This window comes from Malus sylvestris, chromosome 8 (genome assembly GCF_916048215.2).
Source record: "Malus sylvestris chromosome 8, drMalSylv7.2, whole genome shotgun sequence".
NCBI classification, from domain to species: domain Eukaryota; kingdom Viridiplantae; phylum Streptophyta; class Magnoliopsida; order Rosales; family Rosaceae; genus Malus; species Malus sylvestris.
In genome coordinates, this window is record NC_062267.1 from 8,374,189 (window position 1) to 8,393,234 (window position 19,046).

The 19,046-nt window shown below is 37.3% G+C and overlaps 1 protein-coding gene and 1 pseudogene across 1 annotated transcript; one reads left to right on the forward strand and one right to left on the reverse strand.

Moving 5' to 3' along the window:
- The first annotated feature begins 9,462 nt into the window (after nucleotides 1–9,462).
- On the forward strand, nucleotides 9,463–10,237 carry LOC126631321 (uncharacterized mitochondrial protein AtMg00240-like). Its single transcript, XM_050301489.1, has 3 exons — nucleotides 9,463–9,580; nucleotides 9,735–9,937; nucleotides 10,127–10,237. Exons 1-3 carry the CDS (start codon nucleotides 9,463–9,465, stop codon nucleotides 10,235–10,237), a joined length of 432 nt encoding a protein of 143 aa, XP_050157446.1.
- A 637-nt stretch (nucleotides 10,238–10,874) lies between these two features.
- Nucleotides 10,875–18,513, reverse strand: LOC126631322 (patatin-like protein 2; annotated as a pseudogene).
- Between the last annotated feature and the right edge of the window lie 533 nt (nucleotides 18,514–19,046).

Here is a 19,046-nt window from a genome sequence, read left to right on the forward strand (position 1 = left end):
ATAGATGGACAATATGTGGTTAGGGTAATGGAGAAAAATCAATCCATTAACATATGAGTAGAACATACAGGTTCTAATAAACATGTATTGGTTGGATTTTGCATGAAAAACTTCGGGTTTTCATGGGTGATATGTTGAAGTGAAAACTTCAGGTTTTCAAACAAGGCATGTTTATAAGAAACTTCAGGTTTCAAAGTAATTATGAACTTCAGGTTCATATATTTCTGCAGGCAAACGCAAATATATATGCAAACAAATATGCAACAAGTATATGCAAAAGTATTGTATAATTATAATTGAATTAATTATTTGGACGTTGGGCCAAATTAAAAATGTGGGTGAAAAAATATAAAAACCCAAATTATTTAAAGATATTAAATAATAAAATCTCGGGGGCCTAAAGTATGGGCAAAGCCCACGAGTGGCTCATGGGTGAGCTGCAGGCTCACGGGGAGACATGGCAAGAGAAATGGGCTGCTGTAGGCAGCAAAAAAAATTTCCTTTTTTTTCGAGCTGGGCCGCTGCAGGCGAGCCTAGAAAAACAAAAAATTTCCTTTTTTTTCATCAGGCCAAGAAGAAAATGGGCCAAATGGATGGGCTGCAATCTGGGAGCCCAGATGGCAAGGCTTCAAGCAGAACACCAAAGTCCGGAGGGCTGGTGTTTGTGATCGTGTCCATCTAAGCCCTAATGGGATCGGGTCTAAACCAAAACCACCCCAGCGTGTGCTGGGTGTGTATCACCGGGGAAGAACACCGGTTTTGATCGACGGCGCCACTGCAGGTGGTCGTGTCGGGGTTGTTGGGGCTCGAAGTGAGTCCCGGTTGTTATGGACAACCACGGAGATAAAAGAATCTGAACGTTTCAACAACTATAAAACCCTAAAAATTGAAATCGAATTTTCGAGAAAATTCCGACTAGATTTCAGTGAATCTCGATTGAATTGCCGACATGGGACGACTTCAGGTCGTCGGGAATATGAACCAAAGGTTTAGGGTTGTGGCTGCAGGCCATGCCATGGTCGGGGACACCATGAAAGGTGTCGGATTTTTGGGTTTAGGGTTTTGGAGCTTCTGCTCCGTGGGTTTTCTGGAGAAGATGAGAGCTGCAGGCTCTCGGTTTAGCGTGGAGACCCCATCTGCAGGATGGTGGTCATGGGTTCGAAAGAACCCTAGGTCCCAATCGCAAAAAATTTCTCTTTTTTTTCATTAATTCAATTAGATGCATATATAATTCAATGAATCACATATTTACTTTGATGCATATGCAAATAATAGTTTCAATGCATGTACATATGTAAGATTCAATTCATGAAAAATATCAAATTCACATAATTGCAGCAATTTTGGTTATGAGGCATACACAATTTATGTAGAATCTAAAATACGTTAAATGTAAAGTTTGGTCATGCATCATGATGAATGTTCATGCTATCAGGGCTTGCAAAATATCGCGTTAAAAGCCGTTGTTTTGAAAGAACTTGATTGTGTGATGATATGGATGAGGGGCCAACGACACCGGAGAGAGGGAAGAGAGATGTGTGTTTGTAGAATTGTAGGGGAATGTGTGTTGTTATCCCTCCTACATTGTGCCTTTATTTATAGTAGTAAAGGGAGAGAAGATATTCCTTATTCTCCAAGTAATACAAGTTGTAATAGGAAAGGATAACTAGAATAAAATCTAATCTAGGATTCACACAATCATACTTAAACTAGGAATGTTCACAACACATTTTTAGTTTTAAAAAAATAACGCTATATAGAAAAATAATTAACCATACGGTGAAATTAGTGCTAATTAAATTACTCTTGTGGTTCAGTGCTGAAATTCATTATTTTCTCTCCCAATAAAGACCACTCAACTTGTTGGTTTTGATTATTTTTCATCTTGTAATTCTTTATTTGATTATTTTTTTTATCTTTTAATTCTTTATTTGATTATTTTTTTCATATATAACCAAATTATGCAAAAAAGATTAATTAACTATCCCGATATTGCCAACTGACTAAAGTTTGAGCAGTTCCGACCAAAATATATAATTTTTCCATTTTGTTTCAGCCTTCTGTGTTTTTATTTCATTCGTTTGGTTGCTTGCTGGTACGAAAAATCAATCTTTAAAATCAATTCTTTGATGGGTCTATGAGAAACAAATTCAATCACGAAATGGAGTCAATCATTAGGTTATCGTTTCGCACATTCGGAAGAAAACTATTCCAACACAAAAAAAATTTAAAAGAATAATCTAATAAGATGGATCATTTGCCCCCGACTTGACTTTATTACAACAATTTAAATATCTATCAAATTAATTACAAAAACAAAAGAGTCATGAATTTTTATCCAAAAAACAAAAACAAAAAAATCATGGCTAGTTTGGTCATAGACACATAGCTAGGGCCATATATCAGTTAGGATTTGCAGCATGTCCAACGGGTGACCTTGCAAGGCGAAGCCACTTCTCTTCAGATAATAGTCTTGCAAACCTGCAGAATCACAAGTTACAACTTTCTGTTACTACTAAAATTCTACCTCAGAAATTATGGAAATTTATATCTGGTTTTGGTAATTGATATGGTGTACCTAGTTAGAGCCTCTTCATTGGACTCGTGTTTACAAGGCTCGACCCTGCCAGTCTCCTAATTAACCCTACAAACTGGTTTTTTAAAAAGGCCTTCACCCACTTTGAGAAGATCATCCAAATTCTTCTTACCGGCTGTCCACAGAAGATACTTGTCCTGTTAATGTGTCATCCTGCATTTTTATTTATTCCATTCGATTGTCTTATTACAATTAATATACATATATATTCCATGCATAGTATTAAGTCGGTAACTCAGATTAGAACCTGTTTTGGACTCATAGCAATTAAAAACACTTATGATAATGTTTGGAAGAAAAAACGTGTATATATAGACTAAGCGTATTTTTTTAGAGAAACAATTGAATTTTTAATAGAATTTTAAACATATTTGTATCAGAAACACTTCTAATAAAAGTGCTTTCTGAGCAAAACTATTCTTACGAATGAGATTTCAAATGAGCCTTAACATAATGTTTTTTTGTATCAGTTTCATTGATAATCAAGGTAGTTAAATAGTAAATGTAATCTCTATGTGCAGGATTATATTTCTCATATTTTTATGAGAAGTTGTTGACTGTTTGGCATGGTGTTGATCACCCGGAGTTCATTGGTGAGGGGCGTGCTCTATTTATTTTAGGGAAATTTTATTTAAACCCATGCAACTTCTTTTTACACCCAACTTAAAATTTTAAATGTTAACTTTCTATTTTACCCTATTGTATAATTACTATTAAGTACAAAATGAAATTAATAATAAAACTCAAATTTATCAATAAACCCGAACACTATAATTAAACCCTACGATCATTCTTTGTTTATCCTACGTTCATTCTAGCTAAAACCATAATAACTCTCATAAAGAAAAATAAGTTTTTCTACTGATGGATGGTGATTTTGAAGGTTTGAATCCTCCAACCAAGGTATGACTCAATTTATGAATTTTTTATTCGTTCAATTTCAATTTTTTAGAGTTTAGAAGATGAGTATTTTGGTTATAATTTTTTTTTCAATCAAAATTTCAATCAATCATTCATAGTTTGTTTATCTTTTTGCAACAGTAAATTGATGCAATCGGTTTCCCACTACACCCCAAAAATCTTACTGATATTGCAAGAACCTTGAATTCCGTTTGGTTCTTATGTTCCACCACTCTTGCTACCTTATTGCTGCTCTTTTCTGCCTCCTCCATCACAATGCCAAGCTTCACGAGAGCCTCTCGTTCTGCACACCTTGCAGCTTCTACTTCCGCCTCTACCTCATTGTTAACTTTACTTTGGCTTTTGTTGATTTCCAACCTGAGTGTTTCATACTCTGCAGTTTTGTTTCCTTGTCCATCAAATGAGCCTTTAAATCCGTAACATGCCCTTTTAGTTCTTTCAATTCCTTTTCCAATTCATACTCTCTCTGGCATGACAGGCTTTTTTCAAGCTTTGAATTGAGCCCCTTGTTTATTGAAATTAGCTAGTGTCTTGGACGAATGCGCCTCATAAGCACAAGTTACTTAAACCAAATTCATTCAATTTACAGAGGTGTAAAATTATCCCAAGAATTTTTCACTCCGCCAGGGCGACTTTCTTCCACAGCAATAACCGAAGGCATTAACTTCCCAAAGATATTTGTTAGCAAATGCAAATTAATGAGCGATTTGGGGGAGGGATTAGAGTAGTGGACACCCGAAAATGTTGTACAAGCATCATGAAGCATTTCTCGTGCATCAGTGACCAGGAGATACTGGGGCAGCTTCAATGGGTGTAAAAATAAATCCACATATTGAATTGGGTTTATGGGGGTATATTAGGTATTAAATTTGGGTTTAAAGATATATTAATAGTTTAGTTAAAAATTAAATGGGTGGAAAGAGTAAGTTGGGTGTAAAAAGAGGTTGCATGGATTTAAATAAAATTTTCCTTTATTTTAATAAGAATATGGGGAGGGGTGTGCTCTCAAAAAGTGCAGGACCCTTTGCCTTTGGGTTTAGGGGAGGAGATAATCTCTCTTAATACTCTTTTTTTTTTTTCCTTTTTCTTTCTCTATTTTTTATTGACCATGTCAGCAGTGCCACCTAGGTAATAGTTGATTAAGACATAAGTCGGTGTAATTGAGATGTAGTATAAAAACAGATTTCCCTCTCATTGTATTAGTAAGAAAGTTGGCTATGTTGTAAGGAAACAGTTATCAAATACACAAAGCTTCTCTCTTCCTTCTTCTTCCTTAAGGTTCTACTTTTGGGATTTTCTGATTTTTATAGATTTGTATAGCTTAATTCATAGTGTTGTCATAGTATCAAGAGCCAGTCTCGCTCGTGCGGTAGTCCTGTTTCTGGGTTTTTCGCTCACGTATTGCTGCTCTGCGTGCTGATTGAGGTGATTACGTTCTTGAATTTTTCTTCTGTTCAAAGTTGATTGGAAGATTTTTCTTTAGAAATTGATATTACATTGAAGGCCGATGCCATATGAGAATGTTATATGAAGAATATATGATGATTTATTTGAAGGCTAATGCCAGAATTCTTGATTTTGTGAAGATTATGTTGATTCTTGAAGGCCAATGCCAAAGTTGAGATTTTCTTTGATTCTTGCATAGTTTCTCTGTATTGTGTTGGTAGTTGATTTGTTTACTTGATTGTAGTGTTCGATTTGTGCGATTTCTCATCTGGATTTTTCTTGCCACCTCATTTGAGATCTGGGTTTTTCTGGATTGTAAACTGTTTGAGTATTTCTACAAGTTAATTGCGGCTATCAAAGATGACTTATGTGAAAATTGAAAGTCTACTGGGAATGATTACCGTCAAATTGAATGATAATAACTTCATCAAATGGAGTTATCAATTCTGTTATGTTCTTTGTGGTTATGATCTTCTTGATCATTTCACGAGAAAGTCTGTTTGTCCTCCAAAATTCGCTCTTTCTCCTAAGCTGGGTGTTACCAAGGAGATTAATGATTCATACAAAGAGTGGGTTAAGACTGACATGGCTTTGTTGAGTCTTCTAATTGCCACATTAAGTGATGATGCAATTGAACATGTTGTTGGTTGTAAAACTGCTATGAAAGCTTGGAATGCATTACATGATAGATATATATCAGTTTCTAAAGCTAACATCAATCATTTGAAGGTTGAATTACATACTATGCAAAAAGGGGGAGATACAGTTGATAAATATCTTTTGCGGTTGAAAGCTATTAAGGATAAGTTACAAGCTGCTGGAGAAAAAGTAACTGATAATGATCTAATTATTGTTGCTTTTACTGAATTACCATCTGATTATGATGTGATTAAAACTGTCATTTTAGCTAGAGACTCACCAATCACTCTTAAGAAGTTTCGAGCACAGTTAATAGGGGCAGAAAAGACTATTGAAACTAGAGTGCAAACTTTAGTTTAGAATATGGTTGCAATGTATGTTAATGCTCCTTCTCCACATGGTAAGGCTGTGAATGCTTCTGGTTTCTCTAATTCTTCTAGTAGCAGTTCTCAACCTCCGTTTTCACAGCCTTATGATAACACATTTCCTAGTTCTGGTTCTTCTTCCATGTCTTTGCCACAACAACCTTTTGTTGGTGGTGCTCAAACTTATAATGGTGGAAATTCATCTAATGGTAATCATTTTCAGTTTAATGGTAGTTCTAATGGAGGAAGGCCTTTTCATGGTAACAATTACAGACCTCGAGGCAATGGAGGTTATAAACCAAGGTTTAATGGGTCCAGAAATGGTAATACTTGGCAACCTTGGTAGGGTAATTCTTCAAATAGATTTGAACAAATTCCTGAATGTCAAATCTGTTCAAGGAAGGGTCATGTGGCTATCACTTGTTTGTATTGAAATGATGGTACTACCAATCAATATCCTCAAAAGTGTCAAATCTGTGGAAAGCGTGAACATCAAGGCAATTATGCTTATCAAGGGTCTCAACCTCCTGGTTCATTATTTGCAAATTATGCCTATCAAGGGTTTAATGTGCCTCCACCACAGTTTCCTTATTCACCTGATTTGACCATGTCTCATTCACCACAATTTCATGTGTCTGTTCATTCGCATCCATATGGTTCTACACAACACTTTTTTTCTCCTGTTGGTTTTCAAGCTATGAGTACACCGATCACCCATGCAGATGCATCTGGAGAATCTTGGATTGTTGACACTGGGGCTTTTCATCACATGACTCCATATATCACTGTTCTCGATAGGGCTACACTTTATGAGGGTATTGAGAAGATCATTGTTGGAAATGGTGAAGGTTTGAAAGTTCAGAATATTGGCAATGGGGTTTTACACACACAGTCACATGATTTACATCTTAAAGAGATTTTACATGTTCCCATGTTAACTGTTAATCTTTTGTCTGTTAAAAAGTTGTGTAAAGACAATCATAGTTGGTTTATTTGTGATGATATTCAATTCTTTGTGCAGGACAAGGCAACAGGGGCAATCCTCCACCATGGAAAAAGTAGCAAAAATGAGTTGTTCAAGATTCATGTGCATATTTTTCCTACATTACTGGATCAAGGTGTGCATTCTTCTGCATTCTTGGGGCATGCTGTCAAAACTTCTCTCTAGCATCAAAGACTTGGTCACCTATCTAATGACATACTAACTGCAATGCTTAGAGAATAAGTTATATCTAGTGTTCCTGATTAACTTATAAAAATCTGTTCTCATTGTCTTAGTGGCAAAATGAGTAGGTTACCATTTTCTGATAGGACAGACAGAGTTGATATTCCATTTTGTAATATCCATAGTGATGTTTGAGGGCCTTCTCCAATTGTATCTCGTGAAGGTTACATATATTATGTTTCCTCTATAGATGAAGCTACTAGGTTTGTATGGATCTATCCTTTCATCAATAAATCTGAGGTTTTTGATGCATTTGTAAAGTTTTGTGCTTATGTTGAGAATTAATTCCATACCAAGATCAAAGTTTTACAATTTGATGGCGGTGGAGAGTTTTTGGATACTAATGGAATTATACATTTTATCTCCTGTCCATATACTCCCTAGCATAATGATTTGGCTGAAAGGAAGCATCGACATCTCATTGAAACAAATATTACCTTGTTGTCAATTGCTAAACTTCCTCACAAATTTTGGTTTTATGCAGTATCCCATGCAGTGTACTTGATTAATCGGATGCCTTGTAAAGTGTTACAAATGAGTTTACCATTTAAGCAGTTGTTTAACAAGAAACCAGAGTTGTCCAGTATGAAAGTATTTGGTTCAGCCATATATCCATATCTCAGACCTTTTGTCACATCCTGGCCTGGGCACTCACCACATCCCGGGCTCGACTTCACCGTAGCACGATATTGTCCGCTTTGGGCCCCGACCACTCCCTCACGATTTTGTTTCTGGGAACTCACAAGAGAACTTCCCAGTGGATCACCCATCATGTGATTGCTCTAGCGCGAACTCGCTTAACTTCAGAGTTCCTATGGAACCCGAAGCCAGTGAGCTCCCAAAAAACCTCGTGTTAGGTAAAGATGAGAATATACATATAAGGCTTACAGGATCCACTTCCCTGGGCGATGTGGGATGTTACACCTTTTAATGTACATAAATTACAATCTAGATCTGTTCAATGTGTCCTTTTGGGATATTCACCAGGATATAAGGGTGCTATTTATTATAACATTAAGACAGGGAAGATCATTATTTCTAGGCATGTCATTTATGATGAAAGCATTTTTCCATACAATGAAATACCTAGAAATTCTGGTACTACTTCATGTCAACCATCTTCTTCCAGCACTAGTAGACTTATAATTATTCAGTTACCTTCAATTTAGTCTTCTGCAAAGGTAGGTTAGCCTATTAATTCTGGAATGTCCTCTAGTCAATCTCTTAGTCCATTGGTACAATCTGGTGATAGTTCAGCTTATAATGCATAGGAATCATGTTCCAATGATAGTTCAGCTAATAATGCACAAGAATCCAGTTACAATGCTACTCTTTCCAATGTTAATGCCCTGTTGCATGTCCTTCAGCCTACTCAACTTTAGGTTGTTTTGCCAAGTATCAATTCCTCATCTTCTTCAAGTTTAGAAAGAGTTATTCCTTCTTCAGGCATTCAGATAAGATTGCGCACATGAATAATCACTAGACAGGATTATTCAGCTCTCGGTGTAATGTTTCCTGAAGTTCAGTCATTAACTCTTGATGATGATGATAATTTTTCAAGAAGCTTTACCTTTCTTGCAAATATTGTTGATGCTTCTAAACCATCAACTGTTAAACAAGTATCTCAAATACCTCAATGGCAAATGGCAATGCAGGAAGAATTTGATGCACTTCAAACTCAAGGTACATGGGTTCTAGTTCCTCATTCTGGTGATAAGAATGTTATAGGAAGTAAATGGGCATATAAAATAAAGAGAAATAGTGATGGTTCAATTTCTCGATATACAGCCCGATTGGTCGCACAAGGTTTTAGTCAAGAACAAGGGCTTGATTATACCGAAACATTTAGTCCTATTGTTCGACATACGACTGTGCGATTAATCTTTTCTTTAGCTGCAACACATAAGTGGGATCTTCGACAACTGGATGTTAAGAATGCTTTCTTGCATGGTGAATTGTAAGAAGAGGTTTATATGAAGCAACCTCAAGGATTTATCCATCCTCAGTTTCCCACTCATGTTTGTAAACTAGTGAAGTCCTTATATGGTTTGAAGCAAGCTCTTCGGGCTTGGAATGCTAAATTCACTAGTTATTTACAAGCAATTGGCTTCCATGTCTCTGTTTCTGATTCAAGTCTCTTTGTCAAGGTGGTTGACACTCAGGTTGTTATCCTTCTTCTATATGTGGTTGATATTATCATCACAGGATCTAGCACTTAGTTAATCCAGTCTGTGATTCATACCCTTAGTGAAGTCTTTGATCTTAAAGACATGGGGAAATTGGCCTATTTTCTTGGTCTTCAAGTTACATATAAATCCAATGGTGATTTGTTTATCAATCATGCTAAATATGTGAAGGATATTCTTCACAAGGCAGGCATGGATGATTGTAAGTCCTGTTCTACACCATGTAAGCCTCATAACCAGGTTTTGACTTCAGAAGGAACATTGTTGCCTGGTCATAACATTGTTGCCTGGTCATACTTTATATAGGAGTCTTGTCGAGGTTCTTCAGTATCTAACTTTCACATGACCTGACATAGCATTTGCTGTGAACACCGTGTGTCAGTATATGCATGCTCCTACAAATATTCATTTGGGAATGGTTAAGACGATTATGCGTTTTCTTAAGGGGACTATGCACTGTGGTTTAACTTACATCTTAGAAGGTTCCTTGCAGCTAAATGCTTATAGTGATTCTGATTGGGTTGCTGATTTGAACACTAGGCGATCTATTACTGGCTATGTAGTGTTTTTGGGAGAAAAACTAATTTCTTGGTAGTCGAAGAAACAATTATCTATTTCACGTAGTTCTACTGAAGTTGAATATCGTGCATTAGCTCATACCACTGCAGATATTGCTTGGATCTGACTTTTTCTTAATGATTTACATGAATGCTTGCCTACTCTACCTACTATATTTTGTGATAATCAGTTATCTATTGCTCTTAGTTTGAATCTTGTTCAGCATTCTCGCATCAAACACTTGGAAACTGGTTTCCATTTTGTTCATGAACGTGTACAAAGTGGCGATTTATCAGTTTAATACATCTGCACTTAGGATCAAGTTGCTGATGTCTTAACCAAAAGACTTCTTGGACCCGATTTTCTACAACATTGCTTCAATCTTAAGCTACGTTATCCTAGCTAAGATTGAGGCGCCCGGGGGGGGGGGGTATTGACCATGTCAGTAGTGCCATGTCAACAGTGCCACCTAGGCAATAGTTGCTTAAGACATAAGTCGGTGTAATTGAGATGTAGTATAAAAACATATTTCCCTCTCATTGTATTGGTAAGAAAGTCGGTTTTGTTGTAAGGAAACAATTATCAAATACACAAAGCTTTTCTCTTCCTTCTTCTTCCTCAAGGTTCTACTTTTGGGAATTTCTGATTTTTATAAATTTGTATAGCTTAATTCACAGTGTTATCATTATTTAAAAATAAGTTTTCAACAAAAGGAATTGTAAAATCAAGGTCCTTTATCTCATCAATGTAAGATGTATTTTCAACACGTCTTCTCATGTGTGGTGCATTTTTAAGCCTAACACGTGGATAACATAAATTGGGTGAGGTAGAACATGTGTGGCCATTGGGCTTCATATGTGAGACAACTTGCTATGATACCATGAAAAAAGTTGAGGTTCTACTATAAAACCAATTGACAAGATGATGAGCCCAATTACTTAGAAGCACATGCAAACATTCCTCTTCCCATCAATGTGAAATTTATTCCCAACAAATCGCCTATAGTCCATGGGCTTTATAGGGAAGAAATCTTCACTCCTATTTATTATTGTCTTTATCACCTCACCAATTGCAGCTAAATTATGGAATAAGACCAAAAATAATGTTGGAAGTCATTTAATTAACCAAATAACGTTTAACCAGTTAAAAAAGGTCTGAAGTTCGAATTAATTTTTATATATACCGGATTATTCGCAGCCACACCTCCATCTATAAGGTTAAAATCTTTTGCATTCCCTTGTGAGTCAATTGTTTCAAAATAGTGAGCTGGGAGAAGTAGGTGCAGCTGAGGTTGCAATGCATATGTCTCAGAGTAAAGTGTCAAAGCATGGTTTACTTTTCACCTGAGCACCCAAGAAAACCAGATATTAAATTCAATTATATATCTTCTTTTTTTGTTGCTATAAACAGGGAAAAAAATAACAAACCTACCTCATAGCTAGAAAATATAGTTGGTTTGAGCTGTTTTATGTCAAATGTGGGAATGACAACATTAGTCAATGTCTGGTGCAGTTTTTTAGAACCAAGTTACCGCCCGACCAAGTCATGTAGATCCATCCTATTTTGGCCCTAATAGGGCTTTGATAATCTTATTCATTTTCGGAAACAATGGACAACTAATGTTTAAAACGTTAATGTTCATATTAGAAACTATATATGCAAAAAGATAAGGTTTTTTTTTTTCGGTTAAGAACAATATGTTATGTATCAATATTAAAACAAAAATTGACATGAACATGTAGACATTACTGTTTCTGGGGGAAGATTTTAGGGCAGTGAGTGAGGTAGAAGTCCTTAATATCCTTGGCAGCAAACATCAGGCAGTTGTTCTCATCTAGGGTTTCAAGTATAGCAGTCACTAGACCACGAGTGCTTGTTCCTGCAATCACATCGAAATAGCCAGTGATTCTTGCATCCTCACCATCAAACTTCTGCAACATGATCAATGAAATTCGAGATTTAGTACGTAATGTGAAATATTAATATAATTTAGCAACTGTTCTCTGACATGCAATTAATAAGGATGCATATGAAGATGACATTGAATATGTTGGAAATTCAAATAAAAACAGGTTGTAAATGGTTGCTGCTAGCTGTTAGTTGCTTTACAGGTTGTATTCACATTTCCAGCAACTACAAACATGCTTGCTGCCATGTGATGGCCAAAGGTGGTGATTGCAAGCTGGAAGGATGCAAAGCATGTGTGTGAAAGTGTCTAGCTAGTAGCTGGTGCATGTGTGAAAGGGTGTAAAGATGATGAACACCATCATTCAATGCATGTTGTTGTATTGTTAATCAATTTCTATTTTGTATAAATAGGCCTTCTTGCTAGGCTTTAGTATATCATTCCAATTCCCATTCCATTTCAGCAATTGAGTTTGGAAACTCTTTGAAATATATCAAAGTGCATTGTTTGCCGAAGCTTGTTGCTTCCCTCATTTCTTTTTCTTTTTGTCCAATTTTATTGAGAGTGCAAAGTGAGAGGTGTGATAGAGTTTGTAAACTTATCACCCACATATTTTGGTATTGAGTTAGTAAACTTTGAATACCAACAATTGGTATCAGAGCCAGAATACCATTCTGGCAGGTGCAACAGTTATGGCATCCAACTTAGTACAGATTCAGGTTCCCATATTGAAGAAATAAAATTATGAAAGATGGTGCATCCAATTTAAGGCATTGTTTGGATCACATGAGTTATGGGAAAGTGTCAGTAGTGGGTATGTTGTGCCCATTACCGAGCAAGAAGCCACATATATTGCAAATCAAAGGAACATTCTCAAGGATTTACGTAAGAAGGACCAGAAGACGCTATATCTTCTTTATCAAGGATTAGAAGATTCAACGTTCGAGAAGGTTGCAGAAGCAATAACCAGCAAGCACGTTTGGGACACTCTGAGCACAATTTACCAAGGAGTAGATCGAGTAAAAATAGTACGACTTCAATCATTAAGAGCAGATTTTGAAGCTGCTCATATGGAAAAAGGAGAAAACATTTCAGACTACTACTCTCGGGTACTTGTAATTGTGAATCAAATGAAAAGGAATGGCGAAAGGCTTGATGATGTTCGTGTCATGGAGAAAATCCTTCGATCACTCACATGCAACTTTGAGCATGTGGTGACTGCCATTGAGAAATCCAAGGATTTGGAGAAAATGAGCGTAGAGGAACTGCTAAGATCCTTCCTGGTTCACGAGCAATGCATTCAGAAGAATGCAAGCCCCATAATGCTAGAGCAAGCTTTGGAGTCAAAGTTGAATATTGACAATTGGTCGTAGGCAGTGGAACGCACGTCGTGGGAGTTCATCCAACCGTAGCCGAGGACGAGCCCGAGGAAGAGGTTGAGGCTATGCATAAAATCGAGGTCAATCTCAAGAGTGGAAATCTACTCGAGGAAAGGCGCATATCCAGTGTCACAGTTGCAAGCAATATGGACATTATGCCAATGAATGTTCATATAAAAATGGTGAGCATGTCAACATGGCAGAATCAAGTGGAAATGTTGGTGAGGAATTTACAGTCTTACTAGCACTTCATGATATCAGTAACCAACAAGATGTTTGGTATTTGGACTCTGGTGCAAGCAACCACATGTGTGGAAAGAACGAGTTTTTTGCCAAACTCAAAGATGGGCCTTATGGATCTGTGAGTCTTGGTGACTCCTTAAAGTTGCCAGTTGAAGGCAAAGAAAAGATCAAAATCATCCAGAAGGATGGTAAAGAAGAATACATCTCTGATACCTATTACATACCAGGTATGAAGACCAACATTCTGAGCATTGGTCAACCACTCCAAAAAGGGTGTGTTATACATATGGAGGATATGTTTCTCACTCTCAGGAATGCAAGGAGAAAGCTTATTGCACGTGTTCAAATGTCAAAAAATTGAATGTTCCTGTTGAAGTTGAACACAAAGATTGGGAGTTGCAACATCGGTGTAATGGAAGATGAGTCATGGAAATGGCATCTTCGGTTTGGCCATCTTCATTTCAATGGCCTAAAGTTGCTGTGAAGTGGAGGAATGGTTCATGGTCTACCCCAAATTGAAGCCACACACCAAGTATGTGAAGGTTGTGTGCTTAGCAAGCAAGCACGGCTATCATTCCCTGTTGGTGATACATGGAGAGCAAAGGCACCACTGCAGTTGGTACATACGGATATATGTGGTCCATTGGATCCTATGTTTTATGGAGGTAATAGGTATTTTATTACTTTCATTGATGATTTTAGTAGGAAAACTTGGGTTTATTTTCTCAAGGAGAAGTCGGCTACCCTAAGAATCTTCAAGGAGTTCAAGGCACTCACAGAGGCTGAAAGCAACCATAAGCTTCTGGCTGTGAGATTAGACAGAGGTGGAGAGTGCACTTCTAATGCTTTCCAAGCATACTGCAAGGAACAAGGAATTAGGCATCAACTGACTACTGCCTAGACCCCACAGCAAAATGGGATAGCCGAAAGAAAGAATCGAACCATCCTTGACATGACAAGGTCCATGCTTAAAGAGAAGAATTTGCCAAAAGAATTGTGGGCAGAAGCTGTAGCTTGTTCGATTTGTTTGTTGAATCAATGTCCAACAAAGAGTGTCAAGAGGATGACACCACAAGAGGCTTGGAGTGGATACAACCGAATGTTGCACACCTAAGAGTTTTTGGGTGTGTTGCATATGCTCAAGTTCCAGAAGCCAAGAGGAGGAAACACGATGATAGAGGTGAAAAGTGTGTGTTTGTGGGCTATAGTGAAAAGTCCAAGGCATACAAGCTCTAGAACCTACTAACTGGCAAACTAGTGGTTAGTAGAGATGTCATCTTCAGTGAGGAAGAGGCATAGAAGTGGAACAACAAAAAAGTCAGTAAAGAGAAGATCGTCTCCACTGATTTTGAAGAACCAGAAGTTGTACCACTTGTTGAGCAACAGCCTGCTCAAACAAACACAACAACTCCATTGCACAGAATTGCAAGGAGTGGCCCTACATCTAGTGAAGAAAGCAACTCCTCAACTCCAGTGAGGCTAAGAAGTCTCACCGAGATATATGGACAAGAAAAAGAAGAAGAAACCAGCCTTTTCTACTTATATGCAGACCACGAGCCTCTCTCATTCAATGAAACTGTGGAAGAAGATCGTTGGAGAATAGCCATAGAGGAAGAAATCCATGCCATCGAGAAGAATGACACTTGGGAGTTGACAAAGCTCCCACCAAATCAAAAGGCTATTGGTGTCAAGTGGGTGTACAAGATCAAACGCACTGCAGATGGAAGTGTGGATTGGTACAAATCAAGGCTTGTAGCATAGGGCTACAAACAAAAGTATGGAGTGGACTATGATGAAGTCTATGCTCCAGTTGCAAAAATTGACAAGGTAAGATTGCTAATCTCTCTTGCTACTCATCATAAATGGAAAATTTATTAACTAGATGTCAAGTTAGCCTTCCTTAATGGAGTTCTTGAGGAAGAAGTGTATGTGGAACGACCGGAAGGCTTCCAAGTACAAGGAGAAAAAGATAAGGTGTATCGTTTGAAGAAGGTTGTGTATGGCCTCAAGCAAGCACCACGAGCTTGGAACTCAAGGATTGATAACTACCTTCACCAAAATGGATTTTTGAAATGTCCATACAAGCATTCAGTTTACATGAAGAACGGTGAAAAATGGGAGTTCTTAATTATTTGTCTCTATGTAGATGACTTGTTATTTACAGGAAACAATGAAGCAATGTTCTGTGAGTTCAAGCAATCCATGTTCAGTGAATTCGAGATGACTGACAATGGATTAATGTCATACTTTCTTGGCATAGAGGCGAAGCAAGAAAGTGATGGTATCTACATCTCTCAACAAAAGTACATGAGAGATATATTGGAGAAATTCAATATGGACAAGTGCAATATTGTCAACACTCCAGTTGTAACTGGATTGAAGCTGTCCAAGGAAGGAGAAAGTGAGTTTGTAAACTCAACCGTGTACAAAAGCTTGGTTGGAAGCCTAAGGTACCTTACAATCACAAGACCTGATATAGTTTATGGTGTTGGACTCGTGAGTCGGTACATGGAAACACCAAGGGAGTCTCATTGGTTGGTCGCCAAGAGAATTTTGAGGTACATAAGAGGTACTCTAAACAATGGTCTGTTTTATAATTTTGGTGAAGATGCAAAATTATTTGGTTATTCAAATAGTGATTGGGGAGGTGACCAAGATGAAAGGAAATGCACAACTAGCTATGTGTTTTTTCTAGGATCAACAACTTTCTCATGGACTTCAAAGAAGCAATCAATTGTTGCTTTGTCATCGTGTGAAGCCGAATACATTGTTGTAGCCTCAAATGTGTGTAAGGCAATTTGGTTAAGAAATCTGTTGAAGTCAATGTGTCATCCACAAGTGGAATCGACTGTGAATCATGTGGATAACATCTCAGCTATCAAGCTTGCTAGGAATCCAATCCAACATGAAAGAAGCAAGCATATTGATACCATGTTCCATTTTCTGAGGGATCATGTGAAGCAAAAGACAATCGAACTTGTCTATTGTCACACCAAGGAACAAGTGGCTGACATCTTCACAAAGCCCCTGCCAGTTGAATCATTCCAGCTACTACGTGAAATGCTAGGAATGAAGGCATTTTGATTTGAGGAGGTGTGTTGGAAATTCAAATAAAAACAGGTTATAAATGGTTGCTATTAGCTATTAGTTGCTTTACAGGTTGTATTCACATTTCTAGCAACTACAAACATGCTTGCTGCCATTTGATGGCCAAAGGTGGTGATTGTAAGCTGGAAGGATGCAAAGCATGTGTGTGAAAGTGTCTAGCTAGCAGCTGGTGCATGTGTGAAAGGGTGTAAAGATGGTGAACACCATCATTCATTGCATGTTGTTGTATTGTTAATCAATTTCTGTTTTGTATAAATAGGCCTTCTTGCTAGGCTTTAGTATATCATTCCAATTCCCATTCCATTTCAGCAATTGAGTTTGGAAACTCTTTGAAATATATCAAAGTGCATTGTTTGCCGAAGCTTGTTGCTTCCCTCCTTTCTTTTTTCTTTTTGTCCAATTTTATTGAGAGTGCAAAGTGAGAGTTGTGATAGAGTTTGTAAACTTATAGTTGAATATCAGAGTGCGCAACAAACGAGATTAACAAAATAACAGAAATATTATTAAACAACCGAGAATGCCGGAACGGCTATAAAACCCTAAGAGACTACACTGTGAATAACTTGTGTTCTACAAGCTACAAAACACCATATAAATAGAGAACTAACATAACCCTAATAAGTAAGAAAACGAAACCCTAATACTAGCCCAAATTCAAACAATAAAATAAATAACTATTTTCCAACACCCCCCGTCAAACTCATGGCGGTATACGACATGGGTTTGCAAACAAGCAGATGAGGACTGGCTCCATTAGGCGGACTGGCAGACATTCAAACTTGACTTGACTTGATTGGACTTGACTGAACTTGAACTGGCAAACTGGCGAACTTGCAAACTTGATTGGACTTGACTGGACTTGACTTGACTTGACTTGACTGTCAAACTGGTTCTTGATTCTTGACTTGATTCTGGCTGGCAAATTGGTTCTGGTTTAAATTGGCTAGTGTTGAGAGTATGGAAAGAACCCGTCACTAAACGGACGAGATTTTCATATCTCAATTGTAGCAACAAACAAACAAACACAAATACTATCACTCGAGTGGTCACAATTTCAAGTACTCAAATGACGGTCACAAAACAATCCCAAATAGGCCAACAACTCATGTGGACCTAAAAACAAACTTAACCATTTTTTTTCTTGTTGCCCGTGGACTTAAACTAACAACAAACAATTGTTTTTCTTTTTCCATCTCTTTTTGCCTTTTTTTTTCTATCCTTTCCTTCCTTCCCATTTTTCATTCTTTTTTCTTTCATGCGAACAAACAGCAAAACCTTTCTGTTTTCCTTGTTTTTTTTTTCTTCTGTGCAAACAAACAGCAACAACAAGATCCTTTCTATTTTCCTTTTTTTTTCTTGCAAACAATCAATACAACTAACAAATCTAAAACGAAAACACAAACAGTGGAAGATGACGGAAACAAAACTGATACAAACAAATTGATACCAACGAGAACTGATTGAACCCTAAGGATCGAACCCGCTCTGATACCAAGTTGAATATCAGAGTGCGCAACGAACGAGATTAACAAAATAATAAAAATATTATTAAACAACCGAGAATGCCGGAACGGCTACAAAACCCTAAGAGACTACATTGTGAATAACTTGTATTCTACGAGTTACAAAACACCATATAAATAGAGAACTAACATAACCCTAATAAGTAAGAAAAAGAAACCCTAATACTAATGGGCTAAGCCCAAATTCAAACAATAAAATAAATAACTATTTTCCAACACTTATCACCCACATATTTTGGTATTGAGTTAGTAAACTTTGAATACCAACAGAATATTCTGGCTACTGAAGCTCAGATTCAAGGTAACCAAGAATGGTTCCTGGGATAAGTCCTCTTATTCCACCCCCATCAATGCTGAGAATCGTTATCAAGTTTCCGTAAGTTGGGGCCTGTAATGGTATACTCTTGGTTCTGTCCATGACACTTTCAGAGAGAGAGAGAGAGAGAGAGAGAGAGAGATGGATTCTAGAAGAGGCTTTAAGCAAATATATAGTTAGACTTTTTTGGTGAGTACAGCGGTACTTGTAGACTCTTCTTGCATTAAGTTTCCAAGAATATCAACCAAGTTACTGGTTCATATGCATGCATGCACCCAACCAAGTACAGTGTCAGTGGATTATCATTTGATTCAAATATTCTGGAGTAGCTTCTTGGATAGAGCTCATCAAGTTGCATGGCAGGTTAATTATAAACATGAAAATCATTTTGTATCTAATCATAAATTGTTTACTAATCTCTGTGAGATAATGCAGACTGGTAGGTGAGACTCCAAGCATAAGACTGGTTGGTTATAATGTGAAGCCATTTTGGAGGATTAATAAGAAATGCACTAAGCTTGGCCAAACTCAAACCCCGTGATATGATCATGAACTGCCTACCCTTAAAGCAGGCCTCCATCAAGCATGCAGCTAATATTTTAAGCTTATTATTAAGGTTATCAAGTTCTTCTGTG